The 18,343-nt window shown below is 56.7% G+C and overlaps 2 protein-coding genes and 1 long non-coding RNA gene across 3 annotated transcripts; 2 read left to right on the top strand and 1 right to left on the bottom strand.

Moving 5' to 3' along the window:
• Nucleotides 1–3,466: 3,466 nt before the first annotated feature.
• On the top strand, nucleotides 3,467–9,509 carry C10H19orf85 (chromosome 10 C19orf85 homolog). Its single transcript, XM_070223444.1, has 2 exons — nucleotides 3,467–3,639; nucleotides 9,053–9,509. Exons 1-2 carry the CDS (start codon nucleotides 3,467–3,469, stop codon nucleotides 9,507–9,509), a joined length of 630 nt encoding a protein of 209 aa, XP_070079545.1.
• On the bottom strand, nucleotides 7,962–10,686 carry LOC138915772 (uncharacterized). Its single transcript, XR_011422043.1, has 2 exons — nucleotides 10,564–10,686; nucleotides 7,962–8,879 (listed from the first exon to the last, which is right to left on the bottom strand). It is a non-coding gene; the product is annotated as an uncharacterized lncRNA (long non-coding RNA).
• A 113-nt stretch (nucleotides 10,687–10,799) lies between these two features.
• Nucleotides 10,800–18,316, top strand: ISOC2 (isochorismatase domain containing 2). The gene is made up of 7 exons (XM_023650539.2): nucleotides 10,800–10,999; nucleotides 14,528–14,606; nucleotides 15,147–15,284; nucleotides 15,447–15,656; nucleotides 15,964–16,034; nucleotides 16,175–16,292; nucleotides 17,917–18,316. The coding sequence occupies exons 3-7, from the start codon at nucleotides 15,150–15,152 to the stop codon at nucleotides 17,995–17,997; spliced, it is 615 nt and encodes a 204-aa protein (XP_023506307.1). The 5' UTR covers nucleotides 10,800–10,999; nucleotides 14,528–14,606; nucleotides 15,147–15,149; the 3' UTR covers nucleotides 17,998–18,316.
• The last annotated feature ends 27 nt before the right edge of the window (nucleotides 18,317–18,343 follow it).

The raw sequence follows: 18,343 nt of genomic DNA, 5'->3' as shown, positions 1-18,343 counted from the left end.
ACACAGGCCGCCACACTCAGCGCCTGCTGCCGCCATGCCGCCTGGTGGCCTCTGCCCCATCCTCTGGGCTGCCACCACTGTGCTGGCCCTGCCTGTGGGGCTGCTGGCCCGTGCGCTGGCCTGGCAAGCAGAGGCATGGGCTCGGGGTGGAGGCTGACTCCAGTTCCAGTCCTGGGTTTGCCACTTACTTGCCGTGTGAGCTTGGACGAGTCATGGAGCCTGTGTCCCTCACCCTCGCTGTGCTGCCTTCTTGTCCCAAGTTTACCCTCAAGGGAACTGAGGCTTCCATCAGGACACACACGATCTCCCAAGTGGTAGCACTGGGATTTTTTTTTTTTTTTTTTTTTTGGTATTCCATAACTTTACACTTCATCATGTGGTTAAAGCAAATTCACGCCTGGAAGCTCTCATTTCAGAAGGAATCCTGTACACACTCTCTTCTTCCAGCAAGTGAGTCTTCTGCCATAGCCGTTTTTTTTTTTTTTTTTTTTGGTGGGGAAGATTGTCGCTGAGCTAACATCTGTGCCAATCTTCCTCTATTTTACATATGGGACGCCACCACAGCATGGCTTGATGAGCAGTGTGTGGGTCCGCACCTGGGATCCAAACCCGCAAACCCTGAACAACTGATGGAGTGCGTGAACTTAACCACTATGCCACCAGGCTGGCCCCCTGCCATAGCCTTTTATAATTTTTTGCTGCTAATTTTATCAGGATATCATTTGGGGAAAAAAAATCTTTATAATAAAGATACTTTTAGAAATAATAGACTTTAATATTGAGTGACTATGAGAGCTTTTAGAAAGTTCTTAGTGTCCCTCCTATTTCTCCCCACGTGGGTTCAACCCTAGCTCTGCCACCGTGACTTCGGGTGAGTGGGTGCCCTGACCTCAGTTTCTCCTTCAGGAAATAGGGACAGTAGTCCCTGCCTGTTGGGGCCCAGGGGAGAGGGCAGCTCAGTGAGTTGCAGCATGTCAGGCTTGGGCCTGGGCACGGCGGCCAGGAGACGTCCCCACTGTTCCGTCTGTGTCTGTCTCTGTCCAGATGCTGGGGCAGCCCCGGCCCAGCCTTGGCAGCTGCAAACACTGGCCCAGGAGCATGGACCTGAGGGGAGCCTGGAAGGAGCCATTACAGGGGCCTCGTCCCCTCCTGTGGCCGGCTGAATAATGGCCCCCAGGGATGCAGACGTCCTAATCCACAGAGCCTGTGACAATGCACCTTACAGGGCCAAAGGGGCTTTGCAGATATGATTAAGAATCTTGAGAGGCAGAGACGATCCCAGTTATCTGAGGGCCCTAAATATAAGCTTTATAAGAGGGAGGCATGGGCCGGCCTGGTGGCTCAGCAATTAAGTTCGCATGTTCTGCTTCAGCGGCTCAGGGTTCACCAGTTCGGATCCCGGGTGCAGACATGGCACCGCTTGGCAAGCCATTCTGTGGCAGGCATCCCACATATAAAATAGAGGAAGACGAGCATGGATATTAGCTCAGGGCCAGCCTTCCTCAGCAAAAAGAGGAGGATTGGCGGCAGGTGTTAGCTCAGGGCTAATGTTCCTCAAAAAAAAAAAAAAAAATGAGGGAGGCAGGAGGTTCCAATTCAGGAAAGCAGGTGTGGTGACAGAAGCAGAGCTGGAGCAAGGCACTCTGCAGACAGAGGGAGGGGCCGTGAGCAAGGGACGCCGGCGCCTCTAGAAGCTGGAAAAGGCACGGGAACGGATCCTCCCCTCGCGCCTCCAGGAGGAGCACCTTGATTTCAGCCCGTAGGACCTGGTGAACAATCGGCGAGCAGTAGGAGACAGTGGAGTAGATGAGGAAGCCGTTTGGTGTAAAGCTAATTCGGCCTGGCCTTGTTTTTCCAAAAGGGCCTGACCTGGCCGTTGAGCGTGCATTGTGTATCTGCCTTAAGCATTTGCCGTGTCCTAAAGGCAAGGACAAATGGCGCGACTTCCCCCACACTGGCATTTCCTTAAGGATAAGCCTGTCTCCCTGGACTGAGAACTGATTGCAGTGCTCACCTGTGACCACGCAGCTGGAGACAACAGAACTGCTGCCTGCTGTGTCACTCGCTCTGCTGTGCCGGCCAGGCAATCTCGTGACTTGTGAAAGGGACATTCCTGTCACGTGTGATGTATGCTGTTTACTCCAAGATGGTATATAACCACTCTGCACACCCCACTTCTTTAGCGCCCTGGGGAAGGAAGGCCCCAGCTAGTCCACAGATGTGGCTCATAATAAACTCACCCCAATTCAGATTTCTAGATTGGTTCTGGATTATTTGCATCAACAGACCCATCTTGCACTGCCGACCCCCAGAGCTGCAGGAGAATAAACGTGCGTGGTTTTAAGCCACCAGGTTTGTGACGTTGTGTTACTGCAGCCATCGGACACTCCCAACGCCCCAACGCTCCCAAGGGTGGAGACCAGAGCCAGCACTGAGATGTTCCCCTCCCACACCAGACGCCAGCCAAGACTGGCGTCCTCCCGCTCAGGTCAACGCCAGCCCGGAGACAAGAGGACCCCACTGCCAGCCCCGGGAGCCAACGCCTCCACCCTGCCTCCCCCAAACATCAGGACCCCAGGCCCCTCAGTAAAATGTCTTGGGGGAGATCCTGCTCATGTTTTCTCCCCCTCCCGTCACAGCCAGGCTGCACCTGAAACAGCCCCTCAGGTCACCCACCCGAGCCACCCAGCCCACAGGCGTCCCCCTCACCTCCTCCCAGAGCGCGAAACGCAGGGTTTGGGGGGGGAAATTGGCCCAGAAGCCAATCGGTCCTGCTGGCTGGAGACCCTGGGCACAGGCAAGACCCTGTCTGAGCCTCAGTTTCCACAGGATGCGGTGCCTGGAGCAGAAGGAGGCACAGGCAGGGGTGTCTGGAGGTGGGTAGACACACGCAGGGTGTCTGCCCTACAGTTTGTGCCATCTCCCCTCCCTCCCAGCCTGCACCCAAGCCCCCACCGCCCCCTCCTCGCCTCCAATTAAGGGTCCTCAACACTAATCGCAGGCGGTTGACTCGGCTCCTGGCCTCGCCTCCCTAATGAGGCCTTTGTCCCCTTAATTGGCCATCGCTTGCCTCTGCCCCCCACCTACGCCTCCCTGCCCCATATCCCAGGTCCAACTATGTGCTAATTGGGCCCCAGGGGGCGCACAGAGAGCCCCCTCCCCTCCCTGCCCTCTTTCCTCCCTATATCAGCCCCCCACCTCCAGGCCCCTCAAACCTTGGGGTCCAGCTCCTGGGAGGTAGGGAGCGGGGCGGGCCCAGGAGGGAGGTTTTGTTCTAATTCCTGGGGCCGGTCTCCCCCACGCGGCAGTGCCGGCTCTCCAGAGTCCACCTGCCCCTCCCATCTTCCCGTCCCCCTCCCCAGCCCTGAGCCCCCAGCCCTGGCTGCCCCTCTCTCCTCACAGATTTCGGGGGCTGCTCGGTGATCAGCAAGAATATTGTGGGGAGTTACCCCAGATCACCCCAGCCATGCACCCCGGGGCCCCCGCAGCCCCCGGCATCTCTGAGCCCGGCCCCCAGGAGCTGTGCGCCTTCATGAGGGGGGCGGCCGCCCACATGCTGCGCGCCCTGCACCCCCGGCGGACCCGGCCCCCCAAAAGGAGGCCCAACCACAGGAGGTTCCTGCACAACCAGATCTGCAGGTGAGGGGGGATGGATGGAGGTTGGGCAGAGGGGGCGGGGGGAGTCGAGCCCTCGGTTTTGGGGAGACCAGGCCCAGAGAGGACAGAGAGAGGTGGACCCCAGGGCTGGACGCAATCAACACTCGACATTCATTTATTGAGCACTGACTGTGTGCCCAGGCCCCACAGACCCATCGGTGCAAAGCGGACAGAATTCTCTGCCTTCACGGAGCCTGTGTTCCGTTGGAGGAGGCAGCTGCCGAGGGCCGGCCAAGATACAGGAGTAGATGACACGGTCTGACGCTGCAACGTGGATGCACCATGAAAACATGATGCTCAGTGAGAGAAGCCAGAAGCAAAAGGCCACGTGTTGTATGATTCTATTTACGTGAAATGTTCACAGTAGGCAAGTCTATAGAGCCAGAGGCGGATTAGGGGGTGCCAGGGGCTGGAGCCAGGGGGGTTGGGGAGTGCTTGTTAATAGGTAAGGGGCTTCCTTTTGGGGTGATGGAAAATTCTGGAAGGAATTAGAGGGGGTGGTTGCACAACATCGTGAATGCACCAAATGCCACTGAATTGCACACTTTACAATGGTTCATTTTATGTCATGTGAATTTTACCTCAATTTAAAAAAGTTATATCGTACATGAGAAGGCAATACGTGCTATGGAGGATGTGCTGGGGGAGGGGTGACATTTTAGGTAAGGTGTCAGGAATGGCTTCACTGATAAGGTGACATGTAAGCAGATACCTGGGGAGGAGAGGGAAGTAGCCCTGGGGCTGGCTGAAGGAAGAGCATTCTGGGCAGGAGACAGCAGGTGCAAAGGCCCTGAGGCAGGAACATCCCTGGAGTGTTCCAGGACCAGTAAGGAGGCCGGTGTGACTGGAGCAGAGTGAAAGGGGAGAGAATTAGTTTCAAAGGAATCAGGGGACTGATTGTGGAGACCTTGTGGGCTTCTGGAGGGAGCTGGGCTCTGAGCTGTGACGTGGTGGGATCTGAAAGGATCCCTCTGGCTGCTGAGTGGAGAACAGACTGAGTAGGGGGCAAGGGTGGAAGTGAGAGACCAAGGAGGATGCTACTGCAGTGGTCCAGGCGAGGGATAATGGTGGCTCAGACCAGAGTGGGGGCTGAGGGTGTGGAGATGGGGTCCAACTCAGCCTTTTTGAAGGCAGCGCCAGCACTGGCTGCTGTTCCAGGCAGGCCTTTCTAACCCACGCAGCACACTCGGCCCCTCTCCTGCTCAAGTGCTTCCCGTGGCTTACCAGGCCCTCAAGACAAAGGCTCCACCCCATCTCCTGCCCCGTTTGTCAGCCTCAGCTCCCCATCCAGCATTTCATCATTCAGCCTCTGGGCCTTTGCACATGCTGTTCCTTTGGCCAGGCAATGCTCTTCCCTGTCTCTAGGAATGCACATGGGGACCTCTACTCCCTTAAATCTCTGTTCAAGCCTGTCCTCCCTCTCACACCTCACCCAGCTGCATCTCACCTAGCCCTGTGCTCTCCCCTCACCCTGTGACAGTAACCAGTTTTTGACCACTTGCCATGTGTCAGATGCACCATACAAAGGCCTTGATATACAGTATGTCACCGAATGCTCCCAACAAACATGCCCAGTAGGTTCTGTCTCTGTCCTTATATTACAAACAAGGAGACTCAGAGAGGTTCGAGGACTTGCCCAAGGCTACCCAGCTAGAGAGTGGATACAACCCCAGGCACTCTGAGTCCAGAGCCCATGATCTGGACACTTGGCAAGCCTGCCTGGTTACAGCATCTCAGGGTCTTGAGGATGATGGTGATGTGATGATGACGATGATGATGGGGATGGCAAGGTGGTGATGATGGTGATGATGATGACAGTGGTGATGGTGATGATGATGGTGATGGTGATGATGATGATGATGGTGATGGCAATGGTGGTGATGATGATAGTGGTGATGGTTATGATGGTGGTGGTGATGATGGTGATGATGACTGTGATGATGATGATAGTGGTGGTGGTGATGATGGTGATGACAGTGATTATGATGGTGACGATGATGATAGTGGTGATGGTGATGATGATGATAATATGGCAATCATGGTAGCTAACACTTGTCTGACACTTAATATGTGCCAGGCACTGTTCCAAGCACTTTAGTATTAACTCAACTTACAATGAGTATGAACTCTGTAATCCCCCACAGTAATCCTAGAAGGTAGGTGCTATTACACCTTAATTTTCAGATGAGGAAACTGAGGCACGGAGAGGTAGAGTGACCTGCCCAAGGATCTGCTTTTCTGGAAGTAGGTTGCTCCTCCCAGCCAGCCCGGGACCTTGCCCCAGGAGGTCTTGGAACCAAATCTGAGTGAATGGGAGCCTGGTCCAGCCTGCCCCCTGCCCCCACACCACATGCCCCCTTCCACCAGGACGCCCAGCCCTGGTCATTTCCAAAAGGCTTACCTCCGCCATCCCACACACCCACCATTGAGGGGGAAAACAGCTTCCCAAACAGGGCCCAGCCCTGTGTTCCAGAGCTGGCCTTCTGACCCCTTGTCATCTGCTCCACGACCCCTCCCCATCTCAGCCCCCATCGGGGTTCCCTCCCCACCCCCTATCTGGCCCTCTCACCTCCCAGGTTCCCCGTCTGTCCTCCATGACTGACGCCTCCATGGTCCCCGGGGCCAGCTTCTCTGCTGTAGCATCCCGGACACCCCACCCCCTATGCCAGCTCTGCCACATGCTCCCCAGGGACCCGGGCTGCCTACAAGTGGCCTCGAGGAAGCCCTCGAGGGAGCCAGGAAGCTCTGGAGCACATTCCTCCGGGCACCCAGGCTCAGCCTGAGGAAATCCAGGTCAGAGGCAAGCTGTCCTCAGCATCTTCCCGCCCACATCCTGCTCCTCCCTCAGGTCCCCTCAGGCCCTGCTCCCTCAGGAGCCCTCTCCCACCCGGCCATATGAAGTTTTGACCTATAGCAAAGTCAAGACAGCTGTCTGATGCAGTAGTTCTCAGGAGGTGGTCCCCAGACCAGCAGCACCTGCACCTCCGTGTCACCTGGGAATGCATTAGAAACACAAATTCTCTGACCCCACCCCGGAGCTGCAGAACCAGAAGCTCTGGGGCCCAGGAACCTGTGTTTTAACCAGCCCTGCAGGTGTCCTGTTGTGTGCTGGCCTAAGGATCACTCATGAGCCATCGTTTCAATTTTACTCTCCATAACATCTTAGCATATTTCCTTCATCTATATCTTTTTTTTTTAAACAGTAGCTCTCCCCCACCCCTTTTTTTTTTTGGTGAGGAAGATTGGCCCTGAGCTAACACAAGTTGCCAATCTTCCTCTTTTTTTTTCTCCTCAAAGCCCCAGCACATAGTTGTATATCCTAGTTGTAGATCCTTCTAATTCTTCTACGTGGGACGCCACCTCAGCATGGCTTGACAAGTGGTGCTAGGTCTGTGCCCAGGATCCAAACAGGTGAACCCTGAGCCACCGAAGCAGAACACGTGAACTTAACTACTGGGCTGGCCCCCATCTATATCTTAAAAATAGTTTAAATTGCAAATGTCATGACTCTCAGGCCCTAATGTCATTATATTTAGTTTGTTCAAGTCGGGAACTATAATTTGCATGCGATTGTTACAAATCTTAAGTCAGTCCCTCTGTCTCTGCCTGTGTCTCAATCTCTCTCTCTCTCTCCCTCCATTTAACCTCACCTCCCGCGTCTGAAAGTCTCCCCGGGCGCTCAGAGCATGGCTATCCTCCTTGGCATCCAGGACGCTGTCAGAGTCGCAGCTCTCCCTACTTTATTTAAGAGCCAGATATATAGTCTTTCCTTGTGGCAAAATACACGTAACATAAAATTCACCATTTTGACCATCTTAAAGTGTACGATTCAGGGGCATTTCATGCATTCATAATGTTTTGCAACCGTCACCTCTATCTTGTTCCAGAACATTCTCATCACCCGAAAAGGAGACCCTGTGTCCATTATAGTCATTCCCCATCTCCCCTCCCTCTAGCACCTGGCAACCGCCAATCGCTGTCTCCAGGGATTTGCCTATTCTGGACATTTCCTATGAGCAGAATCACATGATATTAGATACACTGTTGGGACCGCCCCGTGGCCCAGTGGTTAAGTGCACATGTTCTGCTTTGGCCGCCTGGGGTTCACTAGTTTGGATCCTGGGTACAGACATGGCACCACTTGGCATGCCAGGCTGTGGTAGGCGTCCCACATATAAAATAGAGGAAGATGGGCGCGGACGTTAGCTCAGGGCCAGTCTTCCTCAGCAAACAGAGAAGGATTGGCAGCAGATGTTAGCTCAGGGCTAATCTTCCTCAAAAAAATAAATAAATAAGATCCACCGTTAAGTAAACCTTTTTATGGAAGTTTAACACACGTACAAAATGAGGCCCACGTCGTCCGTGTAGACTTGGATGGATTCTCCCAAAGGGAGCCCACTAAGGTAACCCGCACTCGGATCCGGGAGCCGGTGCTCACAGTGCCTCCCTCCTCCCCATGAGCCGCCGTGCTCATTTCCCTCACTGCCCATCAGTCAGCCTGTTTGGGGACTTTGTTTAAATGGAGTCAGGCAGCTACTGATGGCGAGTCTCAGCATCCCGCGTGTGCGTGGACTCGCTGGAACTGCCATCGTCAAACACCGCAGGCCGGCGGCTGGGACAACAGAAACCGACTTTCCCACGACTCTGGAGGCCAAAGTCCGAGGGCGAGGTGTGGGCAGGGCTGGTTCCTTCGGAGGCCTCCCTCCTGGGCATGTAGATGGTGGTCCCTCGGCGTGTGTCCTGATCTCCATTCAGCGGATTCGAGATGCTATTTTAACCTAAAGAGTCTACCTCCAAATACAGACACATTCTGAGGGCCTGGGGGTCAGGACTTCAACATACGAATTTTAGGGGGACACAGTTCAGCCCCTGACAGCTTGTGAGATCCATCCATCTCGTTGCTGAGGGGGTGGGAATCCTGGGAGAGACCAGTGCAGTGGCTACTGCAGTCATCCAGGTGGGAGACGCTGAGAGCTGGGCAGATTCAAGAGCTGTTCAGGCAGTCAATGCCACAGAGAGTCAATGTTACACACGCACCGCCAGCCCTCAGTGCGTCTTTATGTGAGATTTTTCTTTGAAGGCACCCTTTCCTGGAGACAGTTTTTATGTTTCTATATTAGAATATGGTCCTAATAAATCTACACTTCAAAAAAGTTCTTAGTGCTGGATTAGATGTGCTGCCTTGTGCAGTGCACAACCCCCACAGCTGTTCAGAGCTTCCCCTACGAATGGGATCAGAAAGATTGACTGTCAGACTCAAGAAAACGGACCTGGGGTCAGGGAGGTTAGCAAAGAAAAGAAACATAGGGAGAGAGAGAAGGGACAAACCACTCCTGGATGGCAGACAGGAGGGGACTCCTCCATGGTCATCCAGCTAATGCCCATCTCTCTGCAGGCAGTTTGCCAAGATCGAGGCTGCCACCCAGCGCCTGGCCCTAACTATCCTGTCCCAGGAGGCACCTCCCCAGCGACGGCTGCCCCAAAGACCGCCCCCACCTCCTCCATCCCCCTTCCTGGGGGTGGCCTGCGCTGTGGCACCCACTGAGGTGCCCCTTGCCGGCCCCAGCCTGAGCCTTGCTGTCCTGGATGCCTCCACCCTGGACCTCTTCGATGACATTGCACTCACCCCAGAGTGTCCCTCAGTGCCATCTGACCTGTCCCATTCTGCTGTGGGGCAGCCAGACCTGAGGCAGGCCCCACATTTCTCTGATTCCTTGCCTCTGACCCCACATACCCTTCGGGGAGGGGACGAGTTCTTGGCTCCCGAGGGGAGTTGGGTGGGCCAGTGGGAGATGCCTTGTGCCTGGGATTCTCAGGAGGTCCCTGAGGGCTGGGGAATCTGCTCCCCATGATGCCCAATCTCAACCCAGCCTAGGCCCTGGACAAACCAGAGGCCCCCGTGACAGCTCTTCAGCCACCCCCGGGGAGACCCCTCTCCGTCCACTCCCTCCTGGCAGCCCCTGGGGAAAGAGACCAAGCCCAGACTCCCACCTCTGACCACGGCCTCAGGGGGCTTCTGCAGGGTCCAGCGCGCCACCTCTGCCTCCTCTGGGGACCCCCTCACTCTCTCCACCCCCCACCTTCTCCCTTCTTCTTTCAAAGCCCCATCTCCTCGGCGTCTGTCGCTCCTGCTTCCCCTCACCCTTGCTCACCTCTGCCTGATGTCTGGTCTTGTCTCATTTACTCCCAAGGACTTACTGAGCACCTGTTGTGTGCCAGGCCCAGGTCTAGGTGCTGAGGACTCAGCAGCAAATAAAACAATCTCTGCCCTCGTGGAGCTCACGTTTGGGGGGCGTGGGGGGCGGAGAACTGATAATAAATGAGGACACGGACACATTATACAATTTTAAAATGCAAGATAAATTTCTGATTTCCGATTGGAATTAGTGCTGTACAGAAAATAGAACAGCGACCTGATGGAGTGGCTATTTGACATCTGGTGATCAGGAAAGGCCCTGAATGGTGGGAAGGTCTGGGGTGCAGGCAGAGGCAACAGCACGTGCAAAGGCCCTGAGGTGGGGCCTTGGCGGAACAGCAAGAGAGCCAGCGTGGCTGGAGTGGACAGGGGGAGAATGGTAAGAGGTGAGGCCCCAGTTAACAAAGGCAGACCATGAATTGGGAGTCGTTTGGATTTTATTCCAAGACTGATGGGAAATTCTCTCTGTCTTTCTCTCAACCCCCTTTCTAAGCACAGAGTCTAAACAGTACAAGCCCCACCCTACGAGGCAGGTGCTGTACAGATGGGGAAACTGAGGCTGCACAGAGCACAGACTGAGCTGGGTGGAAAGGGACTGAGGTTCCCGGAAGGTGCTTGGGTCTCTTTGTAAGTTTCTGTCTCTAGACAGAGGAGACAGGGTTCGAACCCCACGCCTGCCCTCGCCCTGGGCACGGCCCTCCCTCCCTTACCCTCTCGGCCTCAGTGGTCTGGCGGGTACGATGCTGCGGGCCGCAACCCACCTTCCCCGCTGGACCCCGCGTTCTCTGCAGCCGCATCACCGCTCGGCCCCGGGCCCGCCACTCACGCTCTCCGCGGCTTCCCATTGGTCGAACGCGTTGCCTTCCCGCCCCCCTCCCCCACCCGGCGGGCCAATCACGTCCTCAAGACTGACAGGCGCCCCCTCCAAGGAGGGCGAAGCAGCGCCTCTTGCGATTGGCCGGGAACGGGGTAGGGAGGAGGGCGGAGCTGGGGCGAGCGCCGATTGGGCGGCTCCGTCTGGGTGGGCAGGACGTGGACGGTCCAGGGGTCGCGGGAGCTGGCCAAGTGTCGCAACCCGGGAAAACAGCGACCCGACCCGAGTACTCGGTTGTAGGACCTGAGAGGTGCAAGTCCGGACTCCGAGAGGTGAGTATCTCCCAGGCCCCACCTGCCGAGGGGCGGGCCGGGCTCGAACCCGGCGCCTTCTGGATAAGGCCTCCCGCCCGCGCTGCCGGGGACCAACCTTACTGCCCGAGGCTCTGCCAGGACGTCCCGGCCGAGGTCACACGGCCAGGGGGAGGACTCCGGCCCGGGCTCTGCGGAGCTGGCTGGCAAGGGACTCGAACCCGCCGCGGGTCGCGCCCGCCGCCTCTGCACCCCTGGCCAAGTTCTGCTTCATCCCTGCGGGGTGGGTGGGTCTGACCCCCACTTCTCCGAGGAGGAAACTGAGGCCCAGACAGTGTGAAACTTGTCCAGGGTTACACAGCCAGGGAGTCCGGGCTGCAGGGCTGGGTCCCCCGAGCCCGCGAGCTCACATGGGGGATCTAAGCAGCCCCACCCGCCCCCCAAGTTGACGCCCACTTCAGGCCGCTCCTCCTCCAGCCTCGGGTTCGCTCCGACCCCCGAGCTCCGCCTTGGACCTTCTCATCACTCCCCACGACGCCCCCAAATCTGTCTTGAGCCCAGATTCCCTCCCCACGTTCACACACACACACTCCCCCCGCCCCCCAGCACCAAATTTTTTCGTCTTCTCCCAAAAATGATTCCCCTCCCCAGGGCCCCAATTAGTCCCTGGGACCTGCCACTCACCAGACGGAAACCTGGGGGTTTTCCTTCGCCCCCCACAGCCAGTCCCACCTGCCCCCTGAATCTCTCCCCCCTCCTCTCTGTGCCCTCTGCCTGAATAGGAGCCCAGGCCTCACCCTTGCCCCCCGGACCCCAGCCCCAGCTTTCTCCTTGGCCTCCGCTCCAGTCCAGCCCCACAGTGGCCAGGGAGGGCTCCTTGGTTTGTTTTAGCTTTTGAAAACTTTTTATGGAAGTATATGACATATGCAGGTAAACCTACAAATGGCAAATACACAGCTCGGGGGCCGGCCGGTGGCGCAGCGGTTAAGTGCGCACGTTCCGCTTCAGCGGTCCAGTTCGCCGGTTTGGATCCCGGGTGCGGACGTGGCACCGCTTGGCACGCCATGCTGTGGTAGGCGTCCGGCATATGAAGTAGGGGAAGATGGATGTTAGCTCAGAGCCAGTCTTCCTCAGCAAAAAGAGGAGGATTGGCAGTAGATGTTAGCTCAGGGCTAATCTTCCTCAAAAAACAAACAAACAAATACACAACTCAAATAAATTTTCACGAAGCCAATGCTCTGGTGGAAACAGCATCCAAATCCAGAGGTCGAACATCTCCCACACCCCGAATTCCTCTTGTACCCCCAAGGATAACCATTATCATAACTTCAATGCCACAGATTGGTTTTGCGGGGTTCTCCTTTTAGGTAACTATTTTATTGTGATGTATTTATCCCTGGCTGGACAACCTGTTACACACTGTCCACAGTTCAGAAGGAGAAGCGTACGCGAGAGTCAAATCTCCTTCAGGCTCTGTCCTCGTGACCAGTTCTGCCGTCTGAACTATCTGTTCTTATCTGCCTGCTGGAGACGGCACATGTGGACACAAGCCGTACACACAGCTTTTCTTTCTTTTTTCTGGCACGAGTGGGAGCACTGCCATACACACTGTTCTGCTTTTTTTTTTTTTCCACTGTTACCATATCTTGGACACCTTTCCATATTGTTACTTAAAGAGCATCCTTGTAATTTTCCTGGCTGCAAGGAATTCCGTAGTATGGATATACCACGACCTCTGTAACCGGTACTCTCGCCTTGGGCGTTTAGACGTGTTTCTACTCCTTTCTCTGCCGTAGAGGCGCGCAGTGAATAAGCTTGTGTCGTTTCACACGGATGTCTCTAGGATAAATCCTTAGCAGCGAGTGTTCTGGGTCAGAAGGTTCGCGGGTCTATAATATGGAGAAATGTGGCCACATAGTCTCCCCCGGGGCTCTCCAGGGGTCTCCTGCCAGCCCCAGGGGCTGCGGACGTTCCGGGCCGCACCTGACCCTCCCTCCCGTGTCCTGAAGAGTTAACACGGTGAGTGGGAGCGAGAAGGGCTCTCCACGTGGAGCGGCCCCCCGGGCAGAAGCCAGGAGGTGGCACATGGCCAGCGGCGGCCGGAGTGTCCCCAGCGCCTGGTGGGCGGGGTTACATCTCAATCCTGAGGACAGACGGCAGCCACGGGGGCGGGGCTGAGGCAGGGGAGGAGCCGATTGGCCGGGCCTTCCCCGCGGGGCGGGGCGGGGGCGGGGAGGCGGGCGCCGATTGGGCGGCTCGGTCTGGGTGGGCGGGACGTCAGCTCTGGGTTTCCTGAAAGACTCCTCTCTCCGCTTCCTCCTGGAGAACTTTGCCGACTCTGCCAAGATAGATCAGGTTCCCTAGAAGTCCGCCACTGATCACAGTTGTAATTATGTGATTAATTAATTCAGTGTGGTTTTGTTCTTGAGGGAATTTCCGTGCCATTTTTTTCACTGAGAGAAAATTCACCATTTCCAACCATCCACTAGCTTTTAAATTTCAGATACGTCGCGCATAGGAAACATTTTCTATGGTAGATGTGTTCGGCTGAAAGAAAAGTCATAAACACCTGTGTGTGCTCCCCACCCAGATGTAAAACTTGCCCTGACTGTTAGCCCTCCACAGGGTGGGTCCCCAGGGTGTCCTGTGTCCCAAATAAATTAACAGATAAGTGAGTGAACACGCAGAGGGAGAAGGAGCTACAGACAAGAGCCCAGCTGGGACCCCCAGTAGTGCAGCAACTCAGGGACCCAGGGACACAAGCCCCTCTGGGGACACGGGTGAAGACCTGCTGAGACTGGAAACCCCAGAGCCCAGGGCCCCAGATGCTGGGAGACGGGGCCACTCTGACCTGGAGGCGGGTGCACCTCTCCTCGCTGGGGACCTTGGGCAAGTCCTGGCCCCGGGCCAGGGTGTCCTCCCCTGTAAGGGCTCCACCAGGCCTGCCTGTTCTTTTTCTTTTTTCAAAATTGTGGCAAAATATACGTAACATAAAATTTACCATTGTAACCACTTAAAGTATAGAATTAGGGGCCGGCCCGCGGCCGAGTGGTTAAGCTCACTCGCTCCGCTTATGCGGCACCGGGTTTTGCCGGTTCGGGTCCTGGGCATGGACATGGCACTGCTCATCAAGCCATGCTGAGGTGGCATCCCACATGCCACAACTAGAAGGACCCACAACTAAAAATATACAACTATGTACTGGGGGGCTTTGGGGAAAAAAAGGGGAAAAAATCTAAAATTATAGAATTAAGTGGCATTTAACTACATTCATAATGTCGTGCAACCACCACTACTTTCTAGTTCAAGAACGTTTTCATCTCCCCAAATGGAAGCTCTGTACCCATTAGGCAGTCCCACCCCATGCCCTGAGTCACTGGCGACCGCCAGTCCGCTTCCTGTCTCTGTGGGTTTGATCATTGTGGACATTTCATATAAATGCAGTTATACAATGAGTGGCCTTTAGTGACTGGCCTCTCTCACTGAGCACGCTGCTTCTGAGTTTCCTCCATGAAGCAGCATGTACCAGCGCTTCACTCCTTCCTACAGCTGGATAACACTCCACTGCACGGGGCCCCAGCCTTTCCATCTAAGACCTGGAGGGCCCTTCAGCCGGTGCACTTGACACGTGAGTAAACTGATTTCAGAGGCTCGAAACTCCAGAGCACTGCCCCCCACCCAGGCCAGGCCCAGGACTGGGGTGGTGCTGCCCGGAGAAGGCAGCTCCTGCCCCGCTCCCTCTGTTACCAGCAGTGGGCCGTTGGGCAGTCACTTCCCTGCTCAGCCTTGGTTTCCTCCTGGGCTGAGTGAGGATCACAGTTGGAGCGATTGGGGGCGGGTGGGGGGCGGGGGCAGCCGGTATTGTTGACAACCAGTCGGCTCCAAGAAGGAGAAGCCTTCCCAGGGCTCCAGGAGAGTGGGGCTGGGAGCACAGGGGCAGACAAGGTCAGAGAAGGCTTCCTGGGGAAGTGACCTCCTGGCCAAATAGGACACACTGAGAAAGAAGTACCTCCAGGCCCAGGGAACAGCAGATGCGAAGGCCTGCAGGTGGGAGGACAGAAGTTTGCAAAGCACCTTGCAGGCTGAAAGGGTCTGCTAAGTACATGGACCCTGGACATGCAGAGGGGTCCCCTCCCCGCCTGACCTTGGCCCCTCTGCCCACCCCCAGGACATGGCAGCTATGAAGCCCAGCCTGGGCCGAGTCCTCCCTGGATCATCCATCCTATTCCTGTGTGACATGCAGGAGAAGTTCCGCCATGTCATGTACTTCCCCCAGATTGTCTCTATGGCCGCCCGCATGCTCAAGGTATGGGCCCCTCCTCCCTCAGAGGTGGGAGTCCAGGTCCCTAGCCCCTCCTCCCTCAGACCCAGGCATCCTGGCCCCCAGCCCCTCCTCCCCAAGACCAGGAGCCTGAGCCCCCAGACCCCTCCCTTGGGCTCAGGCCCTTGTTCCCCTTCCCCAGTACAGGTGGCCCGGATGCTGGAGATACCAGCCGTGCTGACGGAGCAGTACCCACAAGGCCTGGGCCCCACAGTGCCTGAGCTGGGGGCTGAGGGCCTGCGGGCGCTGCCCAAAACCTGCCTCAGCATGGTGCCTGTGGTGCGGCAGGAGCTGGACGCACGGCCCCAGCTGCGTTCTGTGCTCCTCTGTGGCATTGAGGCACAGGCCTGCATCTTGGTGAGACCCTGGCTGACCCTTGGGCACCCCCGTTCTCACCTGGGACCCCCCTCATCCTAAAAAGGATATCCTTTCCTGACCCAGAACCCTCTAACCTCCCAGCAAGACCCCCTTCCTACCCATGATCCCCCTTCTGACCTGGAACCTTCATCCTCTCTCAGGACCCCTCTCCTTACCTGAGGCACCCCCCTACTGGGGGGGTCCTGCCCTGATCTGAGCCTCCCTCATCCACATCCTGGCTCCCCAGTCCCTCACCAGGGACCTCTGTTCTTGTCTGGGGTTGACCCTGACCTCTCTCTGCCCCCAGAACACAGCCCTGGACCTCCTGGACCGGGGGCTGCAGGTCCACGTGGTGGTGGACGCCTGCTCCTCCCGCAGGTAGGAGGGTCCTGCCAAGGGATGGGTGCATGTGGGGTATGGGCGGGGTGCCCAGGAAGAACCAGGGGACAAGATCGCTGCCAAGTTTGCCAGTATCTGGGTGTCCAAGCCGCGGCACCGACCCTTCTCTCCCCCTGCAGCCAGGTGGACCGGCTGGTGGCACTGGCCCGGATGCGGCAGAGCGGGGCCTTCCTCTCCACCAGTGAAGGGCTCATTCTGCAGCTTATGGGTGATGCCGCCCACCCCCGTTTCAAAGAGGTACTGGCCCCCCAACCCTCTCCGCCTCCCATATAAATGGCAGATATCTCTTCAGTACCCACCACATATTCGTGGAATACATCCTGGAACGCAGCAGCCTGCCACCTCCAAGGGGACTAAGTTTAGTGGGGGAGGCCCCATCAACACCATAAATCAGTGAAAGGAGAAGCTGTCAGGTGGCCATGAGAACTGTGGAGAGAGAGAAGGTGGGGGAGGGAATCAGGGGTGTCGGGGTGTAATGGAGGGGTTGCACACGGTGGTCCAGAGGCCTCCTGGGAGAAAGTGACTTCAGAGGGAGGTGAGGATGGGAGCAAGCCAGGCAGGCACGGGGAAGAACAGTCCAGTAGAGACTCCGTAGATGGGCGCCCCTTGACCTGCTCCACCCATCCCCTCCCCTCCCTGCCCTCCACCACTCTCCATACCTACCACCCAAGTGACCTTCCTAGTGCCCAGGTCTGACCAGGTAGCCACTGCTGCTTCATACCCTTGGCCCTCAGGATAGCGGGACATGACCAAACTTGACATTCCCAGCCCTCCGAAGTCTGCACCTTTCCCTCCTCTTAGTTCAGTTCGGTTGAGCTTTCATTGAGCGCCTGCTGTGTGCCAGCCACCGTGGCAGGTCCCGGGGCAAGAGCAAAAGCCAATCTATTCAATTACACTTTGTGGCCTGGAGCTGGGGAGGGGATGTGGGGAGCGTGTGAGAAATAAGGTGGGGGCCAGAAGCAGGGAGGCCCCTCCTGGGGGTGGCCTTGAAGCAGAGATTTGAAGGGGAAGGAGCAGCCAGGCATCCAAGTGTTCCTGGCAGAGGGAACGGCTAGGGCAAGGGCCTGGAGATGGCACTGTGCCTGCCTTATTCAAGGGCCCCTAGTGGGGCATGGTGAGCGCAGGGGCAGTGTGGGAGGAGGGGAGGCAGGGAGGAGCCAGCGTGACTCTTCCCGAAGATTTGGGATTTTAGAAGATTTCAGATTTTAGCGATGGATGGGCAGCCACGGGGTTTTGCGCAGGGGAGCTGGCCATGGTCAGCTCTGCAGTGTGGTGCTCGGTGGCCAATGGCTGTGGGCAGGTGGCAGGAAGGAGGAAGACCAGAGTGGAGGCAGTGGGGATGCAGGCTTTGCTTATTTTTATTTTTCACTTTCTGGAGGTAAGCTGATGGTTACAATGTAGGAGAAGGCAGCTCGAGAGAGGCTCCAAGTTTTCAGCTCAAGCAGCTGTGCTCATGCTGTCTGCTGATTGGGGGAGGATGATGAGTTTGAGAGGTCAAGTGACAACTGACATCTGAGAGGCAGCTGGATAAATAAGTCTGGAGTTGAGCGGCAAGGCGGGCTGGATTTGGGAGTTGATGGATGGGAGAGGTGAGATTACTCAAGAAGAAGCCCCAGGACAGAGCCCACCCTTAGTGGTCCAAGCCAGCAAAGTTGACCAAGATGGCAGGCGATCAGGTGCTAACCCAGGCAGCTATGGTGAAAGAGAGGCCCCAGGAAAACTTTTGAGACGCGGGAATGGTTGGTCTGACCAGTTGCTGCCTAGAGGGCAAGGGACATGAAAATAGAGAAGTGTCCCTTGGATCTGTCCTCCAAGTGATGGGGACCCTCACTCTTCCCTGACTTCCCCTCTTTCCCTACAGATCCAGAAGATCCTCAAGGAGCCGGTCCCGGACACTGGGTTGCTGGGCCTCTTCCAAGGCCAGAACCCCCTCTTCCAGTGAACTCCTGACCCTGCCTGGAGGGGAGACCACCCTCTTGTCACTGGGATGGGGGAAGCGCTTTCCCCCCATCCTTGGATCCCAAGAGTGGTGCAATCCACCGGGAGTACCGCCCCCTCGGGAGGGGAGGCGGGTGCTGCCTTGCCATTGGGTGACAGCTCCCGGAAATGCAAATGAGTCCCCTGGAAGCTGGGAGGGAGTTGGCCGAGCCGAGCTGGAGGCGGGGCTCGGCCCCGGGCCACTTCAAGGGGCGGGAAAGGGAGGGGGAGTCACAGACTGTGTGGGACCCGGACTCGCGGAATAAACAATTGATGTGGCTGTGGACCGAACCATTCTTGGCTTTGGGGGG

Source organism: Equus caballus, chromosome 10, assembly GCF_041296265.1.
Source record: "Equus caballus isolate H_3958 breed thoroughbred chromosome 10, TB-T2T, whole genome shotgun sequence".
Lineage (NCBI taxonomy): Eukaryota > Metazoa > Chordata > Mammalia > Perissodactyla > Equidae > Equus > Equus caballus.
Note: the sequence above shows the minus strand (reverse complement) of the source record. Positions and strands in the feature narration are given on the sequence as shown.

Coding starts and splice junctions, on each gene's coding strand:
- C10H19orf85 (XM_070223444.1), top strand. CDS start 3,467: ATGCACCCCGGGGCCCCCGCAGCCCCCGGCATCTCTGAGCCCGGCCCC. Junction 3,640..9,052: donor CTGCACAACCAGATCTGCAG/GTGAGGGGGGAT, acceptor ATCTCTCTGCAG/GCAGTTTGCCAAGATCGAGG.
- ISOC2 (XM_023650539.2), top strand. CDS start 15,150: ATGGCAGCTATGAAGCCCAGCCTGGGCCGAGTCCTCCCTGGATCATCC. Junction 15,285..15,446: donor TGGCCGCCCGCATGCTCAAG/GTATGGGCCCCT, acceptor TCCCCAGTACAG/GTGGCCCGGATGCTGGAGAT. Junction 15,657..15,963: donor AGGCACAGGCCTGCATCTTG/GTGAGACCCTGG, acceptor CTCTGCCCCCAG/AACACAGCCCTGGACCTCCT.